This window comes from Chlorocebus sabaeus, chromosome 25 (genome assembly GCF_047675955.1).
Source record: "Chlorocebus sabaeus isolate Y175 chromosome 25, mChlSab1.0.hap1, whole genome shotgun sequence".
Taxonomy (NCBI): Eukaryota; Metazoa; Chordata; class Mammalia; order Primates; family Cercopithecidae; genus Chlorocebus; species Chlorocebus sabaeus.
Genome location: NC_132928.1, coordinates 22892406 through 22917603, shown reverse-complemented (window position 1 = coordinate 22917603; position 25198 = coordinate 22892406). Strand labels below are relative to the sequence as shown.

The window sequence follows — 25198 nt, the reverse complement described above, 5'->3', positions numbered from 1 at the left end:
GACCTCCACGTTAAGAAGTTGGAGCTGAAGAGGGCATGTGTTGGATAAGACTCTTCACTGTAACAAAGCTGTCATCTAGAGTTACATCACAAATTTACCAGTTAATGGCAGTGTCCTAAAGTTGGGGAAGAATCACTGTCCTATAGAAACCCATGTCCTGATATACCTGTACTGTTTCTGATTTCTATCTAGCCTAAATTCTGCTGCAATTTAGGGTCAATTCTTTCTTCTGTTGCTTTGATTGATGACGGAGAATAGCTGGGTTCTGTTTTCTATGTGACTAACCCTTTGAGATGAGAAGGAACTATTTTGGGACTAGGAAGTTAATTAGGCAGTAGGATATTTGGTAGGAGTTTAAAAAGCGGAAGGCCCCACCTGCCAGAACTCTGAATGGGTTGGCCTGCCTGCAAAGCAGGGAAGGAATGAAATCATTGAAACCACATGGGCAGAAAGGCAGCCACCATGGCCTCTTCTGTCCATTTAGAATACTCCCGACTTCAAAAATTAGTACAACATTTTAGCTAAGTGGAGGAAACAGAGGGAAGTCATATTTAGATTAGAATAAAAATTTATTTTTGTAAAGAATTATATTTTGTATTTGCAAAAGCTGAAAATGTTCATAAAAATTACCAGCCCAGAGCTTGGATTTCCAACGGATCCACCACGTGAGACAAAAGAGTCTGTCACTTCTTCTTGCCAGGTTTGGGGGCCTTTTCTAGACCTTGGATGTGTTTTCGAGGGAGCTGATACTCTTCTACAATCCAAAAAGCACACACTCCTCAGCGGAGCATGACCTGGCTCCCCAGCTGGCCCTCCACCAGTCCCCGTTGTCTCACAGTGCCATTCCACCCAGCTCAAACTCAACTTCGGGACTGACCACTTATGCCTATACCTCAAGGCTGATGTGTATATTTCTGAAATTTTCACACTGAGAGCTACTTTCTGGGTGTATTTCAGGTGTTTAAAATTTTTTCACGAGAGAGAATGTGTCTGTTCAGTCTGTGCTCCTCTCTCTTCCTCATAACATTTCTTCTCAGTACCTCCTATGGGGTTATTCACATAAAGGGGCTCAATTCTAGAAGTTAACATGTCTAGAAGTAACATGCCATAGGCCATGGAATACATTTGCCTAAATGAGCACTTACTATATGCAGGCCCTGAGGATGAAAAAGGCAAGGCTTCTGGCTCATGCAGCTCAGTCTGGCAGGAGGTTCAGACATTAGAAAAAATTAGCCAAGCTGCAGACATTAACCAGAAATATAAACACAATTGGAAAGTGCTACATTAGCAATGTTTAAAATGCTAACTTAGGGACAGGTCTCGCAGGACCCCTGGGCTGGGCCAGTGAGCCTCTGAGGTCAGGTGGGCTTAGGCGTGGGAAGGCATCCTAGGCAAGGGGATAGCCCAGGTGGAAGCATATGTGGGTGAACATGCAAGGAGAATCTGGGGAACTGCAAGGAGACCAGGACGGCTGCTGCCTGCCGTGGGTGTAGGAGCTGCCAGAGAGAGCCTGCAGGGAAGGCTGGGGTAAGGCCAGGGTCAGGCTGGGAGGGTCTTGTTTATTGAGCTTAGGAGTTAATTCTGAAGCCATTGAAGAGGCATACAAAGTTTTTTAGAAGGGAGTGATGTGATCATATTTGTTTAAGAAAGCTGACTCAGGCAGAGATGTGAAGGCTGGTTTGAAGTGAGGACAAACTGGAGGCTGGGCTACCCAGAGTTAGTAGAAAGAACTTAGGCTTTAAGCCAGGCATGGTGGCTCACACCTGTAATCCCAGCACTTTGGGAAGCTGAGGCAGGTGGATCACCTGAGGTCAAGAGTTCAAGACTGGCCTGGCCAATATGGTGAAACCCTGTATCTACTAAAAATACAAAAATTAGCTGGCCATGGTGGCATGCACCTATAATCCCAGCTACTTTGGAGGCTGAGGCAGGGGAATCACTGGAACCCAGAAGGCAGAGGCTGCAGTGAGTGCAGTGAGCCAAGATTATGCCACTGCACTCCAGCCTGGGTGACAGAGCGAGATTCCATCTCAAAAAAAAAAAAAAAGAACTTAGACTCTGGAGTCTAAAAAAGTTCCGTGCCCAGCTGTATCACTCAAGAGTCAGATCATCTCAGGGCAAGGCACAGAACCTCTCTGGGCCTCAGTTTCCTCATCTGCAAAACAGGTAACAGCTCTGCGACATCATTATGATTAAGAGAGATGCCTGCAAAAACCCCAACAATGGACCTAGCACAAAAGTTTGGGTGCTCGCCAAATGTTTTATAAAAAGGGACCAACCAGGAAGAAAACTACTCTAATGGTGGAAAAGAAAACATTGAATTTCAAAGGAGCCAAAGGATCTGATTCAAACATTGGTTCCATCTTCTTGCTGGCCGCTAAAATCTAAATGGAGAGAGAAAGAGTGTGTGTGTATGTGTATTATGCAAGTTGAGTTGGCAGGAAGGTCTTTGCTGAGCTAGACCAACGCCTCCACTCTTCAGAGGGGATGCTCACCAAGCAATAGCCAGCCGAGGTGGTGGACCTGGTTTCCCTGGATTTGCACCTGAAGGCTGTCCTTGGCCCCAGGGGCAGAAGTGACGGTGGTGCTAGCCTGGCATCGCTGCTGAAGGATGGCAGCCACTGAGTATGGGTCCAGACCATAGGCCTCCAAGTTCCGGACCACGGTCACCTGGGGGGACAGTGGGGACAGAGACTGACGGTGGTGACTGCATTCCCTTCCCTCCAGAGGGTCTTCCAGAGCCTCAGCAGCCTCCTCAGCTCATGTTCTCTGATGGTTCACCTTTCCTATAACCCTAGTAATTTTTTAATCCAAATAACTTATTTTTGTTCTTCTAAATTGATTCTCTTTACCCCATCCAATACATGTGTTATATATTTAGAGGGACAGACACTCTCTGTATCACATAGAATGTCTACCTTTTTTAAAAAAGTTTTTTTATTTGGAGAATTTAAAACATAAATGAAAGCAGAATAGTATATAAACCCACATGTACCTATCACCAGTTTCAACGATTATCAACTCATGGCCAACCTTGATCCATCTATATCCCTGTCTACTCCCTACTCCTCTATTACTTTAAAGCAAAACTCCCCAGACATCAGATCATTTCATCTATAAATATTTCAGTATGTATCTCCAAAAGATAAGACTCATTTAAACATAAAAACAAAACCATCATCACATCTAAAAATAAATTAACAACAATAGTTTCTTAATATCAAGAATCTAGTCAACACCACATGCATTTTTCTGTTACTCAACTTCACAAATGACAAGTATGTGACTTTGAGATAAAAAAGAAAAATATTAGTGCTTTTAAAATATCACAGTTCTCCTCCTTGTTGCTTTAAAACAAATTCTCATTCATAACTACAGATGGTAAAGTGTATTACTATCAGGGGTGTGTGAGGGATGACTACTATCAATAAAGACTATAAAAGCTCCAACTAGACTTATGCTTGTCAATGGGCTCCAGACCCAGAAAATCTTAGAATCAGTAAGACGTTAGAGGATGTATCTCTTCCAACTGCCCACCTGATGCATGACCCCCCAACTACATCCTCCCCCAACAAGTGCCTAATCTTTGTTTGCAGACTCTCCAGAAAAAAATTCACTATTTTATGAAGCACCAATTTCAATTTTGGACAATTCTATTTGTCATTATTAACAGAAAATTAGTGTTTAAATAAACTATATATATGAAAATTATTTAGTTTGGTGTCTGGCACATAATTAAACTCAATAAATAGTGACTATTACTAATTATTATAAAGGTTATCATTACTGGTTCTCAATTATTGAGAAACAAGTATTTATATGCCAAGTACATTCTAAGTGCTTCAGCTTTATTTGATCCTCAAAATGCCTTACCAGCGAGGTATTATCCCCATTTTTCACAGAGTAAAACTCAGACAAAAAGAGATGCAGTAACACACTCAAGGTCAGGCAGTGAGGCAATGGCTGCATTTGAACCCAGTCCTATCCAAAGCCCATGCTCATAACTGTACACTACTACAAAGTTCTTTATTTTGAACTCAACTCTGTTTTCTTGGAATTTCCACCCAATAACCTATTTCTGTCTTTTCAAGGCATATAGAATAAGGGCACTACTTTGCCAGGGGACAGCTCTGCACGTATTTGAGGAGAGATGTCACTGGTTCCCTCCAACTTTGTGTTACCAAACTAAACACACTCAGTTCCTTCAGCAAGTGTTTTACAAGTTATTTTCATTGAGTAAGGCCTAAGAGGTAAAAGAATATGTGAGAGCTGAATGCCCATAACATAGTTCTAAGAAAAAAATAAAAATAAAATCTTGTTTACTTTTGGAACCAGGCTCTAGCAAGTTTCCTAGAACAAAATCCTAGAGTGAGCGGGGTCAGCTTTACCTATTTCATACAGAGCCCAGCCCAGGCACATAAACACGTTTCATAAAAAATCTTTGATGTGTTTGAGGCCGATCTAAAACCTCCAATCACATTAGGGAGACCAGAACTTGGCAAGAACATTACATCACCATCCTTGAACTTTGTAAATTACCTTTTTATTGGAAGCTCTTTGTGCTAGGGTGATGTCAATTGGACAGATTTTCCCTTTCTTCACAATGGGCTCTTGTCCGGGAAAGGTCACTTGATAGGCAGGCTGTAATTTTTCCAAACACCTGAAACAGAAGTTATGAGTTGCAAACTGATAAAGCCAACAGGAACCATTTCCTCATACCCCACTACCAGCAGGCAGTTAGATGTAGGCTGAAATTGAAGGTTCACAACCTTGGTTGCATATTAGAATTATTCAAATCCCTAGGGAGCTGCAGCCAGATCAATGAAATCTGTATCTCTGACCAGGGCTACATATTTTTTAAAGCTCCCTAAAGTACAGCCAAGGTTGACACCCACTGATTCAAAGATGGGAACATCAGTGACTTGAGCCCCTGGAAACAGTCCACTGACCTGGCCTTTTGAGAATCTGCCCTGTCTGCCTTGTGGAGGCTACTACCTGTCTCAAGAATGTGCCTTACGCAGCCTATTGCCTGCGAGTGCTGCTTCACATTTCTGACATGTTTTATAGACCACTTTTACCACAAGGAGTTTCTACCTTTTATCTAACCAAGTTTTCTCTTGCTATCACATATATCAGGATCAATAAACTTTTTCTATAAAGGGCTAGACAGTAAGTATTTTCGTTTTTTTGGCAGTCACCTGGTCTCTTACAACTACTCAGTTCTGCCATTATAGCACAAAACCAGCGCACAGACAACACATAAATGGATATGGTTGTGTTCCAATAAAACTTTATTTACAAAAACAGATGGCAGGCCAGATTTGACCCATGGGCTGTAGTTTGCTGACTCCTGATAATAAACTATTTTCAGTTACGTGGAAAACAAGGAATATTAAACATTTTTCCTTTAAAGACTTTAAGACAGTTTTCCCCAGCCTTCTTTTGCTTCTGCATCTTATTGAAGTTCTTATTTTTTATTTTTTTAAATGCCCTCACTTTAACAGAGTAAGTTCTTTTTTTGAGACAGGGTCTCATCTTGTCACCCAGGCTGGGGTGCAGTGATGGGAACATGGCTTAATGCAGCCTCCACCTCCTGGGCCCAAGCCATCCTACTGCCTTTGCCTCCCAAAGTGCTGGGACTACAGGCATGCACCACTAGGCCTGCCTGAAGTTCTTATTTTTAATTAGTGTTCCTTTTTGTTCTTCCTTTCAAGTTCTTCTATGTCATATTGGCTCAAATTGTTCCAAAGATCCCCCAAATCATAGTTCCTCAAGCCTGTGTTTATGTAGACTGACTTGGTATGAATTACAGAAAGAAAATCAAAGGCTAAGATAGTGACAGTATTAAAGTTCAATGTGATTGATATTAAGGGGAGGGGATGGAAAAGTTGGAGAGGGACTGCCAATGCCCGTTACCTGGTCAGAAGACTGTCCCATGGAAGCTTCAAGACAGTATGCTGTTCATTTTTCTCTAAGATGCAGTCACATAGGATGGGATCCAATTTCACAAGACTAAAGGGAAAGAAGAGGCAATGAAGAAATCCTAGACTTGTCCCTTCTGACCTGAAGGCTAACTCAGGATTCATCTCTCACATGGCCTTTATAGACATTCAGGATATGAATCAATTATGGGCCCAAAGTCCAAAAGGCAATGTACCTTATGGGTGGGAGGTACACATATGCTTTCCTAGGAAAAGCAGGAGGTGGAAGGGAAAGTGAGATGGGATAAATTTGAAGATCAGAAGCCTTAGCTACTAAGCATGTAAACAAAGCTTTCTAAGCTTAGCATCACAACTGGCTAGTGAGGAAGAAAGAAGTGGAGATCTTTAAAATGAAGGTGTTGGCCAGGTGCAGTGGCTCACACCTGTAATCCCAGCACTTTGGGAGGCTGAGGAGAGAGGATCACCTGAGGTCAGAAGTTCAAGACCAGCCTGGCCAACATGGTAAAACCCCATCTCTACTAAAAATACAAAAATTAGGCCGGGCACGGTGGCTCACCATACCTGTAATCCCAGCACTTTGGGAGGCCTGACGGGTGGATCACTTGAGGTCAGGAGTTCGAGACCAACCTGGCCAACATGGTGAAACCCCGTCTCTACTAAAAATACAAAAGTTAGCTGGGTGTGGTGGCACATCCCTGTAATCCCAGCTACTTGGGAGGCTGCGGCAGAAGAATCGCTTGAACCTGGGAGGCAGAGGTTGCAGTGAGCAGAGATTGTACCATTGCACTCCAGCCTGGGCAACAAGAGCAAAACTCCATCTCAAAAATAAAAATAAAACATAAAATAAAATGAAGGTATTAGATTAAGCTGGTATGTCTCAACTTTTTATCATGATGATTTTTTTAAAAGTGAAAAAAAAAATTTTTTTTTAAGATGTGGTTTCACTACGTCACCCAGGCTACAGCATAGTGGCAAGATCATTGCTCACTGCAGCCTCAACCTCTTGGGCTCAAGCAATCCTCCCACCTCAACCTCCCAAGTGGCTGAGACTGCAGGCATGCCCTACCAGGCCTGGCTAATTTTTGTATTTTTCGTAGAGACAGAGTTTCATCATGCTGCTCAGGTGGGTCTCAAACCCCTGGCCTCACGTGATCCTCCTGCCTTGACCTACAAAAATGTTGGGATTACAGACACGAGCCACAGTGCCTGGCCATTAAAGTAAAAAACAATCAATGGAACTCTCTTCATCTGGTAGTTTACCATCTGTATCCCCTTTTAAGAAAATAATACCATAATGGGTACAAACATACAGTTAGACAGAAGAAATAAGTTTAATCTTTGAGAGCAGAGTAAGGTGACTGTAGTTAACAATGTATTGTGTATGTCAAAATAGCTAGAAGAGAGGACTTAAAATGTTCTCAGCACATAGAAATGGTAAATACTCGAGGTGATGATACCCTAAATACCCTGTCTTGATTATTATACATTCTGTGCATGTAACAAAATACCACATGCACCCCATAAATATGTACAAATATCAATAAAAATAAATACCAAATGCTATGACTTCAGTAAATTCTTTGTAAGCTTACATTTTATTCCTCACAATAGCCAATTAAAGATGATTCATGGGTATTTGTGAGAGAATATTTACCTAGTCCGTAGTCAATGTTGATAGTATACATGGATCTGAACACCCCAGACAATAACTCTGAGTGTCCACAGCCCATGGTTTGGAAACCACTGGTCTTAATTACCTCCAAGATGCTATGGTTTTCTATTCTCCCTCCCCAAATGTGTCTATGTCTGCTAAAGACAAAGACCCAATAAGACAGATCTAGTGCTTCTTATGCACTCACTTTTTGTTGTCTGCATCAACCAGGTCATTTTTCTTGGCGTAGTTAATGATGATCGTTCGGACCTCACTGCCCTCCAGAAAGCTCCCCTTCCTAGGTGAGGAGAAGTGACCCAGGGGTTAGTTCATGCTGTGCCATGAGACAAAATGTAGATGCCCAGACTCACTCTCTGCTGAGCACGGGACTCTCCTTAGCTTTCGGCCTCTAGTTTCTTCCCTTTTCCTGACTGAAGTGAGCATGACCATGTGAAGAATAATTACAGGCAGAAAAGGTTAAGACCTACTCGTTCATTTAGTCCAGAGGAACTTGCCCAGGGAAGGAGGCTGGAAGCTGGATTTTGGAGAAGGGAACAGGGGCAGAGCAGGTTTTGCCAGTTGCAAAAGAGCACTACTCAGGTTGAGAGGAACTGTAGGCCAGAACACCAAGCAGGCAGAGAAGGGCTGCTCTCCAAAAACTCACTTGTGGCCAGACTCCTGGAAGAGCAGGGTCATGCTGGCTGGGACACAGTAGAGGGGTTTTATATCTGGAGGGTGATAGGGCTGTTCCCTGCTACCCTCCTGGATAGTCTGGGAGGTCGGGGAGGGCTCGGGTATGACGAAAGATGTAATCCTAAAACCCAGCAGAAGGAAAGAAAAAACACATTTTATACTAGCATCTCAGCAATCCCCAGTCCATGGCCCAGGTGCCCTGGGGCCAGCTGGGCTACAGTGACAGGCCCCCTGCACTCACCTCGGGTGTTTCCAGTCCACAGCCACAATGCTCTCCACCCCTTTGCTCAGCTCCTTCACCTGTATAATCTGCTCCTGCTGCATTTGCTGCAGGAACTTAGAGAGCTAAGGGAGAGAGGGCCAGTGGTAGGGGACTTCATTGATTGCACACACATACTGAGCACCCAGGATGTGCCAGAGTGAGCTAGGCAGGGACTGTGCAGGGATATGAGACAGCCCCTGCCTTCATCAACCAGGAACTGGGAGGCCCCCAACCTGAGGGTCAGGGAGCAAGAAGCTGCTAGAGACTAATTAGTGAGGCCGTTCAGAACTCTAATCAGATATAAAGGGATCAAAGGGGAAAGGAGAGTGGGTGCCACCAACTGCTTCAGCCCAGAGAGAGTTTCTTTCTTCCCCCTTATATGAGTCAAAAAGCTTAATTCTAGCCTGAGCCCGGTACACAGGACTTCCCCAGTGTCTATCTGGCTTATGTCATATGTGCCCCTACACAACTCTCTGCATGGGGTCTGCAAAGAAGATCCTTGCTTACCTTTTTGTAGCTTGACTTCTTTATGTCCAGTTGTCGTCCTTCGGGGCTGATGGCAGACAGAAAAGGCAAGTTAAGCTAACGAGCGGTCATGCTGGGACCTGCCTGACACTGAGAGGAGGGCCTTTTTCCTCAGCCTTCCTCCCCTACCTTCCGAGAGAGGCCACTGTGCCAGAACTGTCTGCCCAGGGGTGACATCAGAGAGGGGCACAGACTATGGGACATTCTAAATCAGTGCTGTTCAACAGAACTTTTCACAGATGTGGAATGTTCTCTGTGTTATCTAACAGGGCAGCCATTAGCCACATGTGGGTAGTAAGCACTTGAAGTGTGACTGTGACCAAGGGAACTGAATTTTAAATTTTATTTACTTTAAATTAATTTAAGCTGAAAATAGTGACATGTGGCCAGTGGCTACTGCATTGGATACAACCTTAGATTCCTTCCACACCAGACAACCTTCTGTGGCCTCCAAAGTTGCAACAGCAAACTCACACTGTGGGCAGCCAGGCCTGGAGTGGGGCCCAGCAAGCCGCAGCCTGGGGTCAGGTCTGGTCAACTAATTATCTACTGTCTATGGTCACATTAGTGCTACAATGGCAGCATCAAGTAGTTGCAACAGAGATGGTATGACCTGCAAAACTGAAAATACTCATATTTACTATCTGGCCCTTTACAGAAAAACGTGCTGACCCCTGCGCTACAGCAATTAGTTTTGGAGGGGACATTCCTGATAAAAGCTATGATCTTTTCCTCTCTCCAGAACTTACATCTTCTCTCAAAACATGACATGCAGTAGCAGTGGATTCTTGAGGAGTCCTTCTAGAATCTACCCCAGGATCTTATCCTACAGAGAAGGGGCCCCCTTGACCCTGTATCTGCAACCCAAGAAAGTCAGGACAGATTACCAAGTATCCCTCCACACACCCCAGACACCACACTTATACAGGATAGCTTAAAGATGCCCAAATATAAATGGGAAGACATTACATTAAGAAATTTTTTAAAAATCACAGCCAGATTCTCAAAAAGAAATAAATTCAGGCTGGCAACAGTGGCTCACGCCTGTAATCCCAGCACTTTGGGAGGCTGAGGCAGGCGGATCACTTGAGGTTAGGAGTTCAAGACCAGCCTGGGCAACATGGTGATACCCCATCAATACTAAAAATACAAAAATTAGCTGGGTATGGTGGCATGTGGCTATAATCCCAGCCACTCAGGAAGGCTGAGGCAGGAGAATCTCTTGAACTTCGGAGGCAGGGGTTGCAGTGAGCTGAGATTACGCCACTGCATTCCAGCCTGGGTGACAGAGTGAAACTGTATCTCAAAACAAAAAATAAATAAATAAATAAATAAATTCAATCTCAGGGTAAAAATCAATAAGCAAACCTCCTGACATGATAGTATTTACTGAATGCTTATTATATTTCAGGTTATGTAATCTTTACAGCAATCCCATGATTATTAGAAATTAGGACCCAGAGAAGCCCAGTAACAAGCTAAAATGCACCTTGCTCGAACACCCTGGAGACCTAGCAGTTAAGCCCAGATGGCTCTGTCTTCAAAATCCAGGTTCTATCCACATGCAATACTACCTCTCCTGGTGACTTGTGTTTTGGATGGGGTGGGCCGGGACGGGGTGTTCACACCAATTCTTCTTCCTAATAAAACCTAATGTGGCCCCCCGACATACTTTTCAGAAGTGTGAGGAGGTTGAATGCTCCAGAAGAAGCTTCCTGACAAAGAGGCTGCCCTGGGACACTTCCTGCACAGGACATGCTGCCCGATTTGTGAGGTTGCCCAGAACCCCCATGGCAGAGGCAGTGTTTACAGAATCTCAGGTATTTTAACTTTCCAGTCCTTAATATCCTTTCATTGGCTAAAATTTAAGATTTTGTTTTAACAGCCCAGCAAGCTAAGAATTAACTTTTTAGAACCCAGGAACTAATATATTTGTCAGATAAGCCTTCTCCTCCACTCTTTCCACAGCATGTCCCTCAACCAGTCCCTGCATCGGCCCCATTCTGTCCTACTACCAAGGAGCACACGTGAGATCCCGGCCCCGGCCTCCAGCCCACATCAGTGCCTTCCATACCAGCAGGAGAACATGTGGCTGCCAAGGAAAGTGCTGGTGAGTAAAGGGAGGTCAGCCTTTTTGACTCGGCACTTCAAGGCATGCAAGAAGCATTGCTGTAACAGCTCATCCATTTGCTCTGCAGGGAAAAGACAAGAGCCACATCCTTCCTGAGGGATACAGAACACCTGGTACAAGAAAATGACCCCCAGCTTCATCCCTACTTCGCCCCCTTGGCTCTGAAAGGAACCTATTCCCAGGTACCAAAGCTCCCAGACTCTCTTGAGCACTGAGCCTTTCAAGAGGGTTGACCCCAGAGAAGGGGTCAAGCCACAAAGTCCCACCAAGTTAGGAGTGTTCACCCAGAGAAGCTGAGCCAGAAGAAACCTTGGAGGGCTTTGTAGCTGAAAACAGGCAAATGCCAGGGCAGATTAGCACCCAGGAAGACATGACTTATGTGGAAAGGACTCAAACACAAGATGTGAAAGGGCCGCTGCGCCACCCTCAAAGAAAATAAGGACCTTCCCCTCCTCCCCTGGGAGCTTAACGGCCATTCTAGTCAGCAGTGGAGTAGAGTTTGTCAGGCTCCTAAATTGAGAGGTGGGGAGATGGGCTCTTCTCCTCCTAGAGTTATACCTTGAAGCGTTTTGCTATCTGTGGAGTCTTGGTTCAGGCCCCCTGTGCTGGTGTCTTCTGGGGCTTCTGAGAGAGACTTCTCTTCACATGCCTGGTGAGCCTCCCCATTCTCCTCTTCCCCCTCCAGGATCATGTGCCTCATGTCTCCCTGCAGGGTGGAGTCCACCTGGACAGATCCCTTCTCTTCACTGAGATCTGCTGAATCCAGGGCCAGTGGAGCAATGGAAGGTGGAGCGGACTTGTTTCCAGATCGCCTGGAAAAATCTCATGTCAGAAACATAAAGGAGCAGCCTCAATACTCTCCAACCCTGGCCATGGAAGAGTCAGCAGTGAGGTCAGAGACAGCAGAGAGCCAACAGGCAGGAGTGGCCAGGAGGGGGCAGAGAGCCTGTGCCTTCATCTCAAGCATACTTTTAATTCCGGGCCCCCAAAAGTTCCATGCCTCAGTTTCCTCATCTCTGAAATGGGGAGAATAAATCTTGTCTCCTCCCTATCCCAAAAGAATAATAATATTAATAGACATCCCAAGACTGAGAAAGATTAAAGAAAAAGGAGTTTAAGATAAACTCCCAAAAATGTTCCCTTCATCTGAGTTAGTAATAAAACCAATTTGAATTAAATATGAACATTAAGATCGCGAATGCATCTGTAATATCTGTTTGGTGAAATGCAAACCCAGGGTTCAGCATATGTAATAAAACACAAACACCTGGACCTGCAAAATCAGTGGCTTCTGTGTTACATCAAATGCAGTCTAACGTGGAAAGCAGAGATTGCCATGGTTTTATGCCACTAAGCCTTAGGAAGACAGGAAAAAAGGAGATGCCACATAGCAAAGCACACAGAGCAGTAAAAAGCTTTATCTTAGCCAACATTATGCAAATCAAACTAAGTTTTAACTAACAGCTATGGCAAGGCTTCTCAGTATTGTTTACAGTAAAGCCAAAGGGTATGTTTAGGCTATTCTGATCAGCTAAATACCATAAATATTTTTTTCAAGGTGCAAGGAGAGAACCAAGGCAGCTGCTGCTAAAATAACTTAGACAACCTGACCTTGATTGCTGTTGCCCGGACTGCTAAACAACAGGTGCTAGGAGAACATCAGTCATCAGCCCTCAAATATCTAAAAACAGGCTAAAATGAGGTTGTACCTCCAGCAAAGGAGGGCTCAGACAGTACTTATAAAATTAATAACTCTGGCCGGGAGTGGTGGCTCACGCCTGTAATCTCAGCACTTTGGGAGGCCTAGATGGGCGGATCACGTGAGGTTAGGAGTTCGAGACTAGCCTGGCCAACATGGTGAAACCCTGTCTCTACTAAAAACAAAAAAATTAGCTGGCTGTTGTGGGCACATGCCTGTAATCCCAGCTACTTGGGAGGCTGAGGTAGAAGAATCACTTGAACCGAGAGGCAGAGGTTGCAGTGAGCTGAGATTGCGCCATTGCACTCCAGCCAGGGCAACAAGAGCAAAACTCCATCTCAAAAAAAAAAAAAAAAGGCTAGTTGCAGTGGCTCACGCCTGTAATCCCAGCACTTTGGGAGGCCGAGGCGGGTGGATCACGAGGTCAGGAGATGGAGACCATCCTGGCTAACACGGTGAAACCCCATCTCTACTAAAAATACAAAAAATTAGCCGGGCGTGGTAGCAGGCGGCTGCGGTCCCAGCTACTCAGGAGGCTGAGGCAGGAGAATGGCATGAACCTGGGAGGCGGAGCTTGCAGTGGGCTGAGATCAAGCCACTGTACTCCAGCCTGGGCAACAGAGCAAGACTCAATCTCAAAAAAAAAAATTAGTAATTCCAAGACTGGGCTAGAAAATATAAGAATGAATCTATATCAACAGGCCACAATACTTGGCTAAATGTGTTTTTTGAGAAAATCATTGCTTACTGTTTTGCTAAAATGAAAAGAAAATAACCAGAAAATGAATAGGTACGGGTCTCAAGAATGCAACCTTTACAGTCAGAATGCGTTACTTCCATGAGGAGGAGGAGTCTGGAATGTGAAATCTGAATAACATAAAAGTAATCAGGTTATAATCCTGGTATCTAAAGGTCTACCCTGCCGTGATTTGGATTCAGAAGCACTCATCATGGGGCCACATGATGCCTAAAATGTGCATGGCAGCTAGGGCCAGATTGACCAGGGCTATAAAAAAGTGAGTATCACTGTACTGAGAGAAGAGCAGATGATCCCTAAGGTCTTCTTTTGGGTCTAAGATTTATAATTCACTTAGAAAATAAAGTTCTCTCTCATTACTTGTCCAAGCAGGGGAAAAAATATTTTCTTTATATTTGGTAAGGAAATGAAAGTCTGGGGTTAGCAACTTGCTTAAAGACATGGCTAGGACCAACACTCTCACTCCTGAATCTCAGGCCCCATCCTCTACCCAGCTGCCCCGGTTCTCCGTAAAACAGAAGAAACTCTGTACCCACCACAAGTGGTCCTGGTAAGTGTGGAGCACAGAGAAGCCCCTTCCCTTCAGGCCTGAAGTGAGCATCTCAGCTGTGGACATGGCTGCGACTCCAATGGCGACAGGGGCTCTAAGAAGAAGGAAGCCAGAGACCAGGGTCAGGGAAAGCCTACGGGAAGGGCACATGTTAGGATCATCTTCTGACACATGTGGTAAAAATACCAAGGTTACCAATTTGAAGGTCTTGTATCAGAGAACCAAACTCAGTCCACTCTCAGTTTTCTTCAGATTACCTATAAATATTACTTTCAAAAATCCCTTGACCAAACATTAAAATTCTGTATTAGGAACTACTCTGTTGACTTTATCACTGCCTTTGTTTTATTCCTGCTGTGAATTAAATCCAGGTAGGTCTTGGAAGGATATTTAATGTTCCCTTTCATTAATTTCAAAAATATAAATTATCTCCTCTACCTTAAAGAAGTCATAGCCATCCCATAAGGAAGTTTAAAGGGGAGGCAATTCATATATGATAAATTAGGCTGAGGGATGCCATAAGGAAGAGGGAAGAGACACACAGTGGGGCCAACTAGAGAAGCTTCTTCTGAGTTGACTTTATAAGCGGGGTTGCTCAGTGTAACTACATATCTAAGAACCGGATGTTTCCAGGATATCAAAAACAACCACATATATAGTAACTACAGAAACTTCCAAAGCCCAGATGAGAAATCTGTTAGCCCAGTGTTACTCAAGAATTGATCAATCAGATATTGCCTGTAAGGATGGGTGACTAGCTGGACAATAATGGGGGAATAATACATAAGCCTGGCAAGGTAGCCAGGGTCCAAGTGAGAGTTCCCAACACTTGAACTTACTTTACACCTGGCAGCTCTGCTAACTGTACCTATAGGTCAGTTCCTGCCACAAAATCTGAATCTGGCTTCTTTCCCAGTTCTTAAAAGGTTTTTCTCACCTACCCCTGAAAGGTCAATGGCTTGAGAACTCCAGTCTTGAACATGACTTGTATTTTTAACAACCCCTCATATCATTACCCCCACCACAAACCATCCACAGCTCCACCCCCAAATACACTCTAAAGGCTAAAGTGAACAGGCCAAATATTCATTTACATAGTTTCCTCCTATCTCAGATAGAATATTGGGGGAGAAAAACAGTAACATCATCATTCTTTTCAACTGTAATTTCTGCTATAGGTAAACAAAAGTTTTTAGGTGTTTGGTTCCAAAGCATTCAAGGAAAATAGAAGAATATGAGTAGCAGAAATAAGAACTTTGAACACTGACCCCTATCATGCCTACCATCGCTCTTTCCTTCTCTCTCAAAGAGAGACTCTATCAAAATAATGAGTCCACCTTGGTCATCTCCATAAAAAAAAAAATAGTAAGATGTAATTTTTCACTCACTAAGACAACACAAATGAAGATGACCCATCATATCCAGTATTGGTGAGAGTATAGGGAAATAGGCTCCATATATGCTGCAGGTAGGTGTAAAAACTGATACAGCTTGTTTGTAGGAAAACAGAAAATACACATGATCTTCAACCTAACAATTCTGCATTTTAGTATCTACTCTAGAAAAATACTGGCAACAGTGTCCCTAGAGGCATCAATAAGACAACTGTTTATAATAGAGACAAATTGGAGGCAACCTCAATGTCCACCAGGAGGGGGCCTGTTCCATCATCACACAACAGGTAAAAAGATTTGGCAGATCTGTGTGTTCTTATTTAACACACAGTTAAATTTAAATGTGTATTAAGTTAGTATTTAAATGTCCACATTTAAATACTAAGATGTAACAGTTTAAAAATGAAAATTAAAAAAAGAAAATGTCCACACAATATTAAGTGAAAAAATAACACATACACAGTATAATTTTGTTTGAATTTTAAACACACATACCCTAAGCCAGGTATTTTTATACGCACATGTATATATGTGTAGAACAACAACAAGAAGGACACACATCAAAATGATAATGGTTATTTCCAGGAGAAAAAGATTGTGGGGTAAGGGGGCTTTTAATTTTTCAGAGTTGTTCATACAATTACTTCTTATTTTTAAAAAGAAGCAGTGGAGGCTAGACGCAGTGGCTCATGCCTGTGATCCCAACTCTTTGGGAGGCCAAGGCAGGAGTATCGCTTGAAGCCAACAGTTTGAGACCAGCCTGAGCAACAGAGTGAGATCCTGTCTGTATATAAACTGTATCTCAATAAAGCTATCAAAAATAATTAAAAGATGAGGATAATGATATGGATATTGGGAAAAAGCATGAGGGTGATGAAAGACAACGAAAAAACAAAAAAGGTCACAAACAGACGGGGACTAAGAAGACACGACGACTAAATGCAAATTGGTATTTTACATTGGATATGTGAAGAGAAAGAAGACATCAGTGAAAAAACTGAGAAAATATGAATAAAGTCTGTAGTTTAGTTAGCAGTACTTTGCCAATGTTAATTCCTTGGTGGTAATAATCTATGTTGTGGTTATGTAAGAGGCTACCATTAGAGGAAGCTGGGTAATGAGCATGTCAGAACTCTACTATCTTTGCAACTCTTCTGTAAATCTAAAAAAATAAAATAAAATAAAATAAAAATGCTAAGTTGAAAGAAAACAGAGCAGCAACAGCAAACAGCAAATATACTCTGCCGAGATGCATGGACTCCCCATAGGTTTGCTGCCATTCCCCTGCTGGCCCACTCTGCTTCTTCCAAAACCGATTTTTGCTTTCACTCTTTTGTTCATATGCTTTATAAGCTGTTATTCCCCTCCAACTTCTCTTTTACACAAGTTTTTCCCCCAAAGGCACAGTTGCCTGGCACAGTACCTGTTCCCCACCAAGGAAATGGCACAGAGGTCGCCCTTCTGTACCTGAGGCAGACCAGCAGGGGGCATCACTAGTCCAGGCAGCATCAAATCTGCAACAAACAAAACAAAAACATCACAACCTGCATTTGGCCTCCATCTAACTCTGTGTTTTACTTCATCATTTCCTGACTCACTCAACGAAAAAATAGTTATTAGGTATCAACTATGTTATTCACAATAAAAATGAAAAATAGCAACTTCAGTATCAGACCTTCTCCCCTAAGGGGGTTAAAGGTCAAACAGAGTTTGAGTGTCCTGGCTGGGTGCAGTGCCTTATGCCTGTGGCTTACACCTTTGATGACCCCTTCGCCCATCCAATAGCAGGATATTTATTTTTATTCAAATGGTGGTTTCTAAGTCAGAAGTGGGAACCTTCACTTCCTCTCCAGACTCAGCTCCTAACATTCTCCTGACATAAAAGAGGTACTTTTAGCCAGGTGCAGTGGCTCACGCCTGTAATCCCAGCACTCTGGGAGGCCAAGCGGGGGCAGATCACTTGAGGTCAGGAGTTCGAGACCAGCCTGGCCAACATGGTGAAACCCTGTCTCTACTAAAAATACAAAAATTAGCCAGGCGTGGTGGCGCACTCCTGTAATCCCAGTTACTCAGGAGGCTGAGGCAGGAGAATCCCTTGAACCTGGGAGGCAGAGGTTGTAGTGAGCCGAGATCACGCCACTGCACTCCAGCCTGGGCAACAGAGTGAGATTCCATCTCAAAAAAAAAAAAAAAAAGTTTGAGTAGCCTATAACATGATCTGTCTTGTCCTAGTTTCCTAAATTCAGCTTATTGATTTATAGTATGGCACATGGTGGCTAACAAAGTACTTTCACAACACTTATTTAAGCCTTACAACAGGGCCAGAGAGGCCCAGAGATCTTGTGGAACCAGCCAAGTGAGAAACATAAAACGAACAGGAGAAAAAATTCCATTTTTCAACCACACAAATACAAGAATAGGTAAGTTTATTACACCAGTTGGCTTTTGCTAAGTAGGTTTCAGCCAATAGCCAGAATATAGGAAAATCCTATTACCTGCTCCCCCTACCAGTTTCTCGAGTACCAGAGGCCATGTTGTAAAGGTTGGCAGAAGATCAGGATAGGACCACAGCGTGTACACTGTACAAAAAGACATCCAGAAAACACTATTACCAAAAAGCCAATCTTTTCGAGAAATGGAAAAACCTAACACTATGGTCGCTTTAATTAGAATACAGGAAAGAAACTCAACTCAAAGCTAAAGAGAAGGTTGTAAGGGGATGCCCAGAGAGGTTTCATTTTTGAGGAAGGAAAAAACCTAAGAAACTGAGTGTCACTTGAAATTTGGAGGCACCTGGATTGCAGCAGCAGAAAATGGCCACAGTGGACAAAAAAGTGAGGGCAGAGAACCAATGAAGTTTTTATTTATGGCTTCAGAAGCAAGTAGCCTAAGAACAGGAAGCCAGCTGTATAAAATTTGGAAACTTTCCCATGTTTACCATTTTTATCCCCTCTGTTTCCATAGTGATTAGCAGTAAAAACCCCTAGGTCAAAAAGCATTGTGGTTGTCTTCAGGTACAGCAAGGACGTAAGATCAGGGGCATGAGTGGCCTACGGATATTGCATTGCACTGTTGCAGCCAACCCTGGAGGATGAAAAGCCCCAAGTTACAAAGTAGGTGTCAGCAGCTATGGAAAAGAGAAAAGGAGACTGAGTCCCTGAGATTTGTGACAGAGAAGGCAAAGATTCCTAGAGAGCCAGTCAAAGCCTAAAAAATCCCTGTGAGACATATGGTTAAAGAACATCATGAAAACAGCTGGATACGTAGCTTATCAATCCAGCTTCATTCCTATTACAGTATCTCTTTTCAGTATTTTAGGAAAATCCTGCTACAGACAGTTTTAAGAAACATTTTTTAGGCTGGGCACCCTCCTCATGCCTGTAATCCCAACACTTTGGGAGACTGAGGCAGGAAAATCACTTGAGCTCGAGTTCAAGACCAGCCTGAGCAACACAGTGAGACCCTGTCTCCACCAAAAATGTTCAAAGTAGCCAGACACGGTAGCATATGCCTGTAGTCCCAGCTACACAGGAGGCTGAGACGGGAGGATCCCTTGAGCACAGGAGGTTGAGGTTACAGTTAGCTACGATCACACCACTGCCCTTCAGCCTGGGTGACAGAGTAAGATCTTGTCTCTAAAAAATATATACATTTTTGGCCGGGTGCAGTGGCTCACGCCTGTAATCCCAGCATTTTGGGAGGCCAAGGCGGGTGGATCACAAGGTCAGGAGATCAAGACCATCCTGGCTAACACAGTGAAACCCCGTCTCTACTAAAAAATACAAAAAAATTAGCCGGGCGTGGTGACAGGCACCTGTAGTCCCAGCTATTCGGGAGGCTGAGGCAGCAGAATGGTGTGAACCCAGGAGGCAGAGCTTGCAGTGAGCCGAGATCACACCACTGCACTCCAGCCTGGGCAACAGAGCAAGACTCCGCCTCATGGAGACATGCCCTGAAATTCCATGCTTTTCAAGACCTGTGCTCTATCCCTAGTCAACCCACTGTAAACTTCTCAGCCACTGTTCCTTCATCCAGAACTTCCCTTTGCAACCACCCTTACTTACTATGTTAGCCCTTTTTTAACCCCTCCTATAGTGGTTTTGCATAAGAGAAAACCTTTTACATCCTAGAATTGGAAGATTCAATTCTAGGAACACTAAGTCCACAAAGATCCTTGGGGATGGTATTGGGAGATTTTGTGCTTGCTTATTTTATGCAAGACAGGTTAATGGAAGAAACAGAGAGAAGCAGATGTTAGGCAAGAACTACCTAATGGTAATGGCCATCTTCATCCTGTTGTCATACCTGTTGGATACAGATTTTTCTCCAGTTCAAAGAGGATGGGGTTACCACCACTCACGTACACAGTCACTGCATCCCCTTTGTAAGCATACAACTTCACAATGTTGAGTTCCTCCTTTCCAGGTACTAACTCAGAGACTTGATCAGTTCCAAGGGTGGGGAAAGCAGTTGTCACATCAGCTCGAAGCTTTCTCCTGTAGAAAGCACACCAGCACTGTGAATGCTGCCTGTACAGACTTTTAATAAATATCAAGAACTCAAAAGTGCTCACTGTAAAATCACAAGGGCAAAAGAAAGATTGCCTGGTTTATGATGTCCTAGTCTCACACACTCTTCCGAAACATCCTAAACTCTTTTTCATCCATTGTCATCTATTTTCACTCATTCCTGGGGTATGCCTTTCCATTTTATGGGTGGGGAAACAGGCCCAGTGCACAATCCAAGTTAGCCTGACACAGGAAACAGCCCTGCCTTCCTGACTTCATGCCTAGCCCTTGGGCCCACTCCTTTCTCATATATGCTTCGCAAATCTGTCAGTTTATGATTAAATAACTATGCCATGAGACCTACAGACAACTATAAAGCATTGGTTACAAAATTTCAAACACAATCTCCATTTGTGACCCTGTCTGAACAGATACATTTCTTACCACATGTGCCTTATTCCCTCCCACCTCAGTTTCCAGCTGTCTCTCCTGCCAGAAGTAATCACTAGTCATTTTTTTCTCTTATACTTTTAATTCTTGATATCCCATCCGATCTCTTCCAAGGGGTATTAATCTCTTTGGAGGGCAAGAATCCCGTATTCCTTCATTTCTGCATTCTCCACAACACCTTAAATAGTGTGCAGTCAGTAAACGCTGACTTAACTACGTTTTATTTTAAACTCACTAGACTATCCAAAAGACAGCCAGGTCCCCCTCCATCCTCACTTCAAAATGTGTCTAACCCACCCTTGCCTCCTGGGGTCCCTTCCCTGGCATACCCCTCGGCCTCCACCCGAGGATGTCGGCCGAGAATAGCGAGGGCTATGGGCCAGCCGGGCCCAAGAGATGTCTGGTTGTTCTGGTGGCAGAGCAGGCCCCTTTCCTCCCTCACCTGTCCGACCCCTTGATGGCCGTGTTGGACTTGACCCGAAAGGCCTTGGCAAACATGTCTGCTGGGGTGGCCTGGGGAAGAGAGCACAGAAGTCAGGGAATGTCAAGAAAGCGAGGGCGCAGCGGCTGCCAGCCCCACAGCTCTGAGGGCATCCATGCTGGGGCCCGGCCGCGAAAAGGGCCCGGCTGGAAACCAGGGCCGCGCAGCTTCGTGGCCGCTGCCGCTGGGGAGGCCGCGGCCGCCCCCAGTGGCGATGCCTGGAACTAAAGCAGGGGAGGGAGGGGCAGGGCCCAGGGAACGCCCCTCCCCTGCCCACCGTCCCGTCCCCTAGCGGTCCTGGCTCTGCGTCTGCGCGAGCAGTTCCGGTTTGGCACTCAGCAGCGACTCGGTCACGCCAACAGCGGTTCTGTTTGTTTTCTTCCACTCTATTAACCTTAGGAACTGCTTTGCGTAGAACCTCTCTGCAAGCTCCCGTTCCATTCGGTTCGGTTCAGTTCAATTCCGCAAAAATAATTGAACTCAAAAACACGAGTTCAGGCTTCGGCCGGGCACCGTGGCTCAAGCCTGTTATCCCAGACTTTGGGACCGAGGCGGGCGAATCGCTTGAGCCCCGAAGTTCGAGACCAGCCTGGGCAACATGGTGAAACCTCGTCTCTATAAATAATACAAAAAGAAAAATAATTGGGAGGCCGAGGCGGGCGGATCACCGGAGGTCGAGAATTCAAGACCAGCCTGACAAACATGGAGAAACCCTGTCTCTACTAAAAATACAAAATTAGCCGGGCATGGTGGAGCATGCCTGTAATCCCAGCTACTCGGGAGGCTGAGGCAGGAGAATTGCTTGAACCCGGGAGGCAGAGGTTGTGGTGAGCCGAGATTGCGCCATTGCACTCCAGCCTGGGCAACAAGAGTGAAAGTCCGTCTCAAAAAAAAAAAAAAGAAAGAAAAGAAAGAAAAGAAAAATTCAGGCCGGGCGCGGTGGCTCACGCCTGTAATCCCAGCACTTTGGGAGGCCGAGGCGGGCGGATCACAAGGTCAGGAGATCGAGACCATGGTGAAACCCCGTCTCTACTAAAAAAATAGAAAAAAATTAGCCGGGCGCAGTGGCGGGCGCCTGTAGTCCCAGCTACTCGGGAGGCTGAGGTAGGAGAATGGCGTGAACCCGGGAGGCGGAGCTTGCAGTGAGCCGAGATTGCGCAACTGCACTCCAGCCTGGGCGACAGAGCGAGACTCCGTCTCAAAAAAAAAAAAAAGAAAAAAGAAAAATTCAGCCGGGTGTGGTGGGTGCATGCCTGGGGAGGCTGAGGCAGAAGGATCGCTTGAGCCCAGGAGGTGGAGGGTGCAATGAGCCGAGATCGTGCCACTGCACCCCAGCTTGGGCAACAGAGTGAGACTCCATACCAAAAAGCAAACAAAAAAACCTTGAGGGCCTTTTGAATATTTTTCTTTATTTTATTTTATTTTGTTTATTTGGAGACAGGGTCTCGCTCTGTCACCCAGGCTGGAGTGCAGTGGCGCAGTCTCAGCTCAATGCAGCCTCGACCTCCGGGTTCAAGTGATCCGTCCACTTTAGCCCCCCGAGTAGCTGGGACTACAGGTGGGCACCACCACACCCGGCTAATTTTTGTATTTTTCGTAGAGACAGGGTCTCACCTTGTTGCCCAGGCTAGTCTCAAACTCCTGAGGTCAAGAGATCTGCCCGCCTCAGCCTCCCAAAGTGCTGGGATTACAGGACAGGTGTGAACCACCAACTCGGGCCTAAATGTTTTTCTAAAAGGCAATCTATGATTAAGATCTATTCATTGTACTATAAGCTAGAAGCCTCAGCTAGAATTTTCTGTGAGATTTTTCTCATCCCTGATTTTTAGTTTACATGGGTGGTAATAACAGTAATAGAGAATTCACTGTTGTCCCAGATTTGTCCCAAAGTCACACAGGCGGCGAAGAGAAATTAGGTTTTCCTCAAAGGGACAGCTGTGTTCCCTGGAGACAAGGACTTAAACACCTGGAATCCTGGCTCTTGGTAAATTAAGTTGCCTATTAAAATTACATTAAGTAATTTAAGTAATAAAAGTAAATTATGTTTTGCATATTAAAACTTCCAAGTGTCCATTCACCAATTAAAAAAATCCTAATTGATTCAGTGACACGGTTGCACAAAGGAGAATTCCACACTGGCTTTCCAAACATTAGGCCTTCTGCAATGTTTGCCCAGCACCTATAGTGGCCTAGGGACCAGCCCCAATTCCTCCTAAACCTGTGACCCGCTAGGCCTTTACTCTGAAGTATCCCAGCCACCAGGCCAATGTCAGAGGAGCCCAGAGGAGGACAGTGCCTACAACAGACCCCTGTACCCTTGATGTCCCATTTGGCCTCTCTTGGGATGTGCAATACATTTGGGGTCTTTTGCAGCACAGCTGCTGAGGAAGCCTCTTTCTTAAGGAACAGAGGAAAGCTATTCAGGAAATACTAAACATTTTAAGCTAGGGGAACTTTTGTATACCAGATATCCTTGGATAGGAAAACATCCATTATAACCCAAAAATTAATTAGTGGTGGACAAGTAGGAGCCAAGACCCCAGAGGATTCTGCACCATGGCATCCAGCCTCCTCCTGTGTAGGGCAAGAGCCCCCTTCTCCAGTGGGCACAATCCCAGCTTCTCTGCTTGCATCACAGACCTGCCTGCTCCCTGCTGGCTGATCCTATTGCAGGGAAAGCGGCCTGAACCTTGACTTCAGCAGGCCCTGATTCCTGAGCCTCCCGTCAGCAGCTCCAGAGCCATCCCACAGGGCTCCCAGACTGTTCCCCACTGGTGGGTCTGAGCTGCCAAGTTGGAGCAAGGCACAGGACAACTATATCAAGAAAGCTGCCATTTACTGAGAAAAAGGATCATTTTCACTAATTTTACTTGACAGCAACTGGCTGTAAATTGGCTTCCTTACAAGAGTACCAAGTATTTGGAAGCAAGGGTAAGCCAGATGAGAGATTCCCTTTTCCTTAGCCTTCCTTTTTATTCCCTTCCCAGTGAGTCCTAATGGAGAAAATTTAGTTTAATTCATTGAAACTTTACTGGAAGCTTTCTAGTCAGGCTCTGTGATTTTTAAGACAAATTAGACACAAGCACTCTGCCCTCAAGGAGCTCACAAACAAGTCGTATTTATGTCCTCTTAAAGTCTATATGACCACAGGGTACCCAAACTGATAATTCATCCATGGCTACCTACTATTTACTCCTTCACTAGCCTTATCTTCCCTTCTACTGAAGCCCACACTCAAATCCCCTGAAAATGGATCATTGGCATCTATATTTCAAATGTGACCAATGGTTTGAGAATTCTTTGCTGGACTTGGATGGCTTTTCAGATGAACAGGTGTGTTCACGGCCTCAGTAAGAGTCATGATATCTTCACCCATATACAGATGATTCAGGGATATGGGATTTTTACTTTTTCAAATGTCTCCATGCCCATTGCCTCATATTACCTTCACACCAGTGCTGTAGGCAGTTATTGTTAACCCCTTTGCCAGGTCAGAAACCTGGAATACATAGAGGTTAACTAACTTGTCCAGGCTCACACAGTTACCTTGCATGATTTAGTCTGTGGATGATGCTTTCCAACCACTAGGAAAAAATGGATGCAATAAATGATGTCAGGACAAATGCCTATCCATTTAGAAGGGAAAGTTTACCTCATATTTTCATAAAAAGAAATTCCAGATAAAGATCTAAATGTAAAACAAAACAAATGAAAACTATCACAAAACTAAGCATGCTTTTACCATATAATCCAGCAATCACTCTCCTTGGTATTTATATAAATGAGTTGAAAATGTATATCCACACAAAAACCTACACATAGTCGTTTATAGTAGCTTTATCCAGAATTGACAAGACATGGAAGCAAACAAGATGTTCTTTCGTAGGTGAATGGATAAATAAACTGTGGTACATGCAGATGATGAAATATTCTTTACCACTAAAAAGAAATGAGCTATCAAGCCTTTAAAAGACATGCAGGGCATGCCTGTAATCCCAGCACTTTGGGAGGCTGAGGGGGGCGGATCACGAGGTCAGGAGATCGAGACCATCCTGGCTAACACGGTGAAACCCCGTCTCTACTAAAAATACAAAAAATTAGCCAGGCATGGTGGCGGACGCCTGTAGTCCCAGCTACTCGGGAGGCTGAGGCAGG

The 25198-nt window shown here is 44.4% G+C and overlaps 1 protein-coding gene across 2 annotated transcripts; it reads right to left on the bottom strand.

Moving 5' to 3' along the window:
- Positions 1–550: 550 nt before the first annotated feature.
- On the bottom strand, positions 551–21234 carry EIF2D (eukaryotic translation initiation factor 2D). Of its 2 annotated transcripts, XM_007988674.3 has the most exons (15): positions 21005–21232; positions 19910–20100; positions 18100–18183; positions 17028–17118; positions 14197–14304; positions 11763–12016; positions 11148–11265; positions 9056–9101; positions 8528–8631; positions 8258–8407; positions 7802–7891; positions 5917–6012; positions 4540–4660; positions 2496–2670; positions 551–754 (listed from the first exon to the last, which is right to left on the bottom strand). In XM_007988674.3, exons 1-15 carry the CDS (start codon positions 21058–21060, stop codon positions 684–686), a joined length of 1755 nt encoding a protein of 584 aa, XP_007986865.1. In that variant the 5' UTR covers positions 21061–21232; the 3' UTR covers positions 551–683. The 2 variants fall into 2 exon arrangements, with proteins under 2 accessions (XP_007986865.1, XP_072867658.1); XM_073011557.1 differs by lacking the exon at positions 8258–8407 and having other exon boundaries at positions 21005–21234.
- Between the last annotated feature and the right edge of the window lie 3964 nt (positions 21235–25198).

Bases quoted from the DNA above. Each gene is read 5' to 3' on its own strand.
- EIF2D (XM_007988674.3), bottom strand. From the start codon at position 21,060: ATGTTTGCCAAGGCCTTTCGGGTCAAGTCCAACACGGCCATCAAGGGG. The intron at 20,101-21,004 runs GTGAGGGAGGAA...TGCTTTCTACAG, and splicing joins GCCATCAAGGGGTCGGACAG to GAGAAAGCTTCGAGCTGATG. The intron at 8,408-8,527 runs GTGAGTGCAGGG...GCTGGGTTTTAG, and splicing joins GTGGACTGGAAACACCCGAG to GATTACATCTTTCGTCATAC.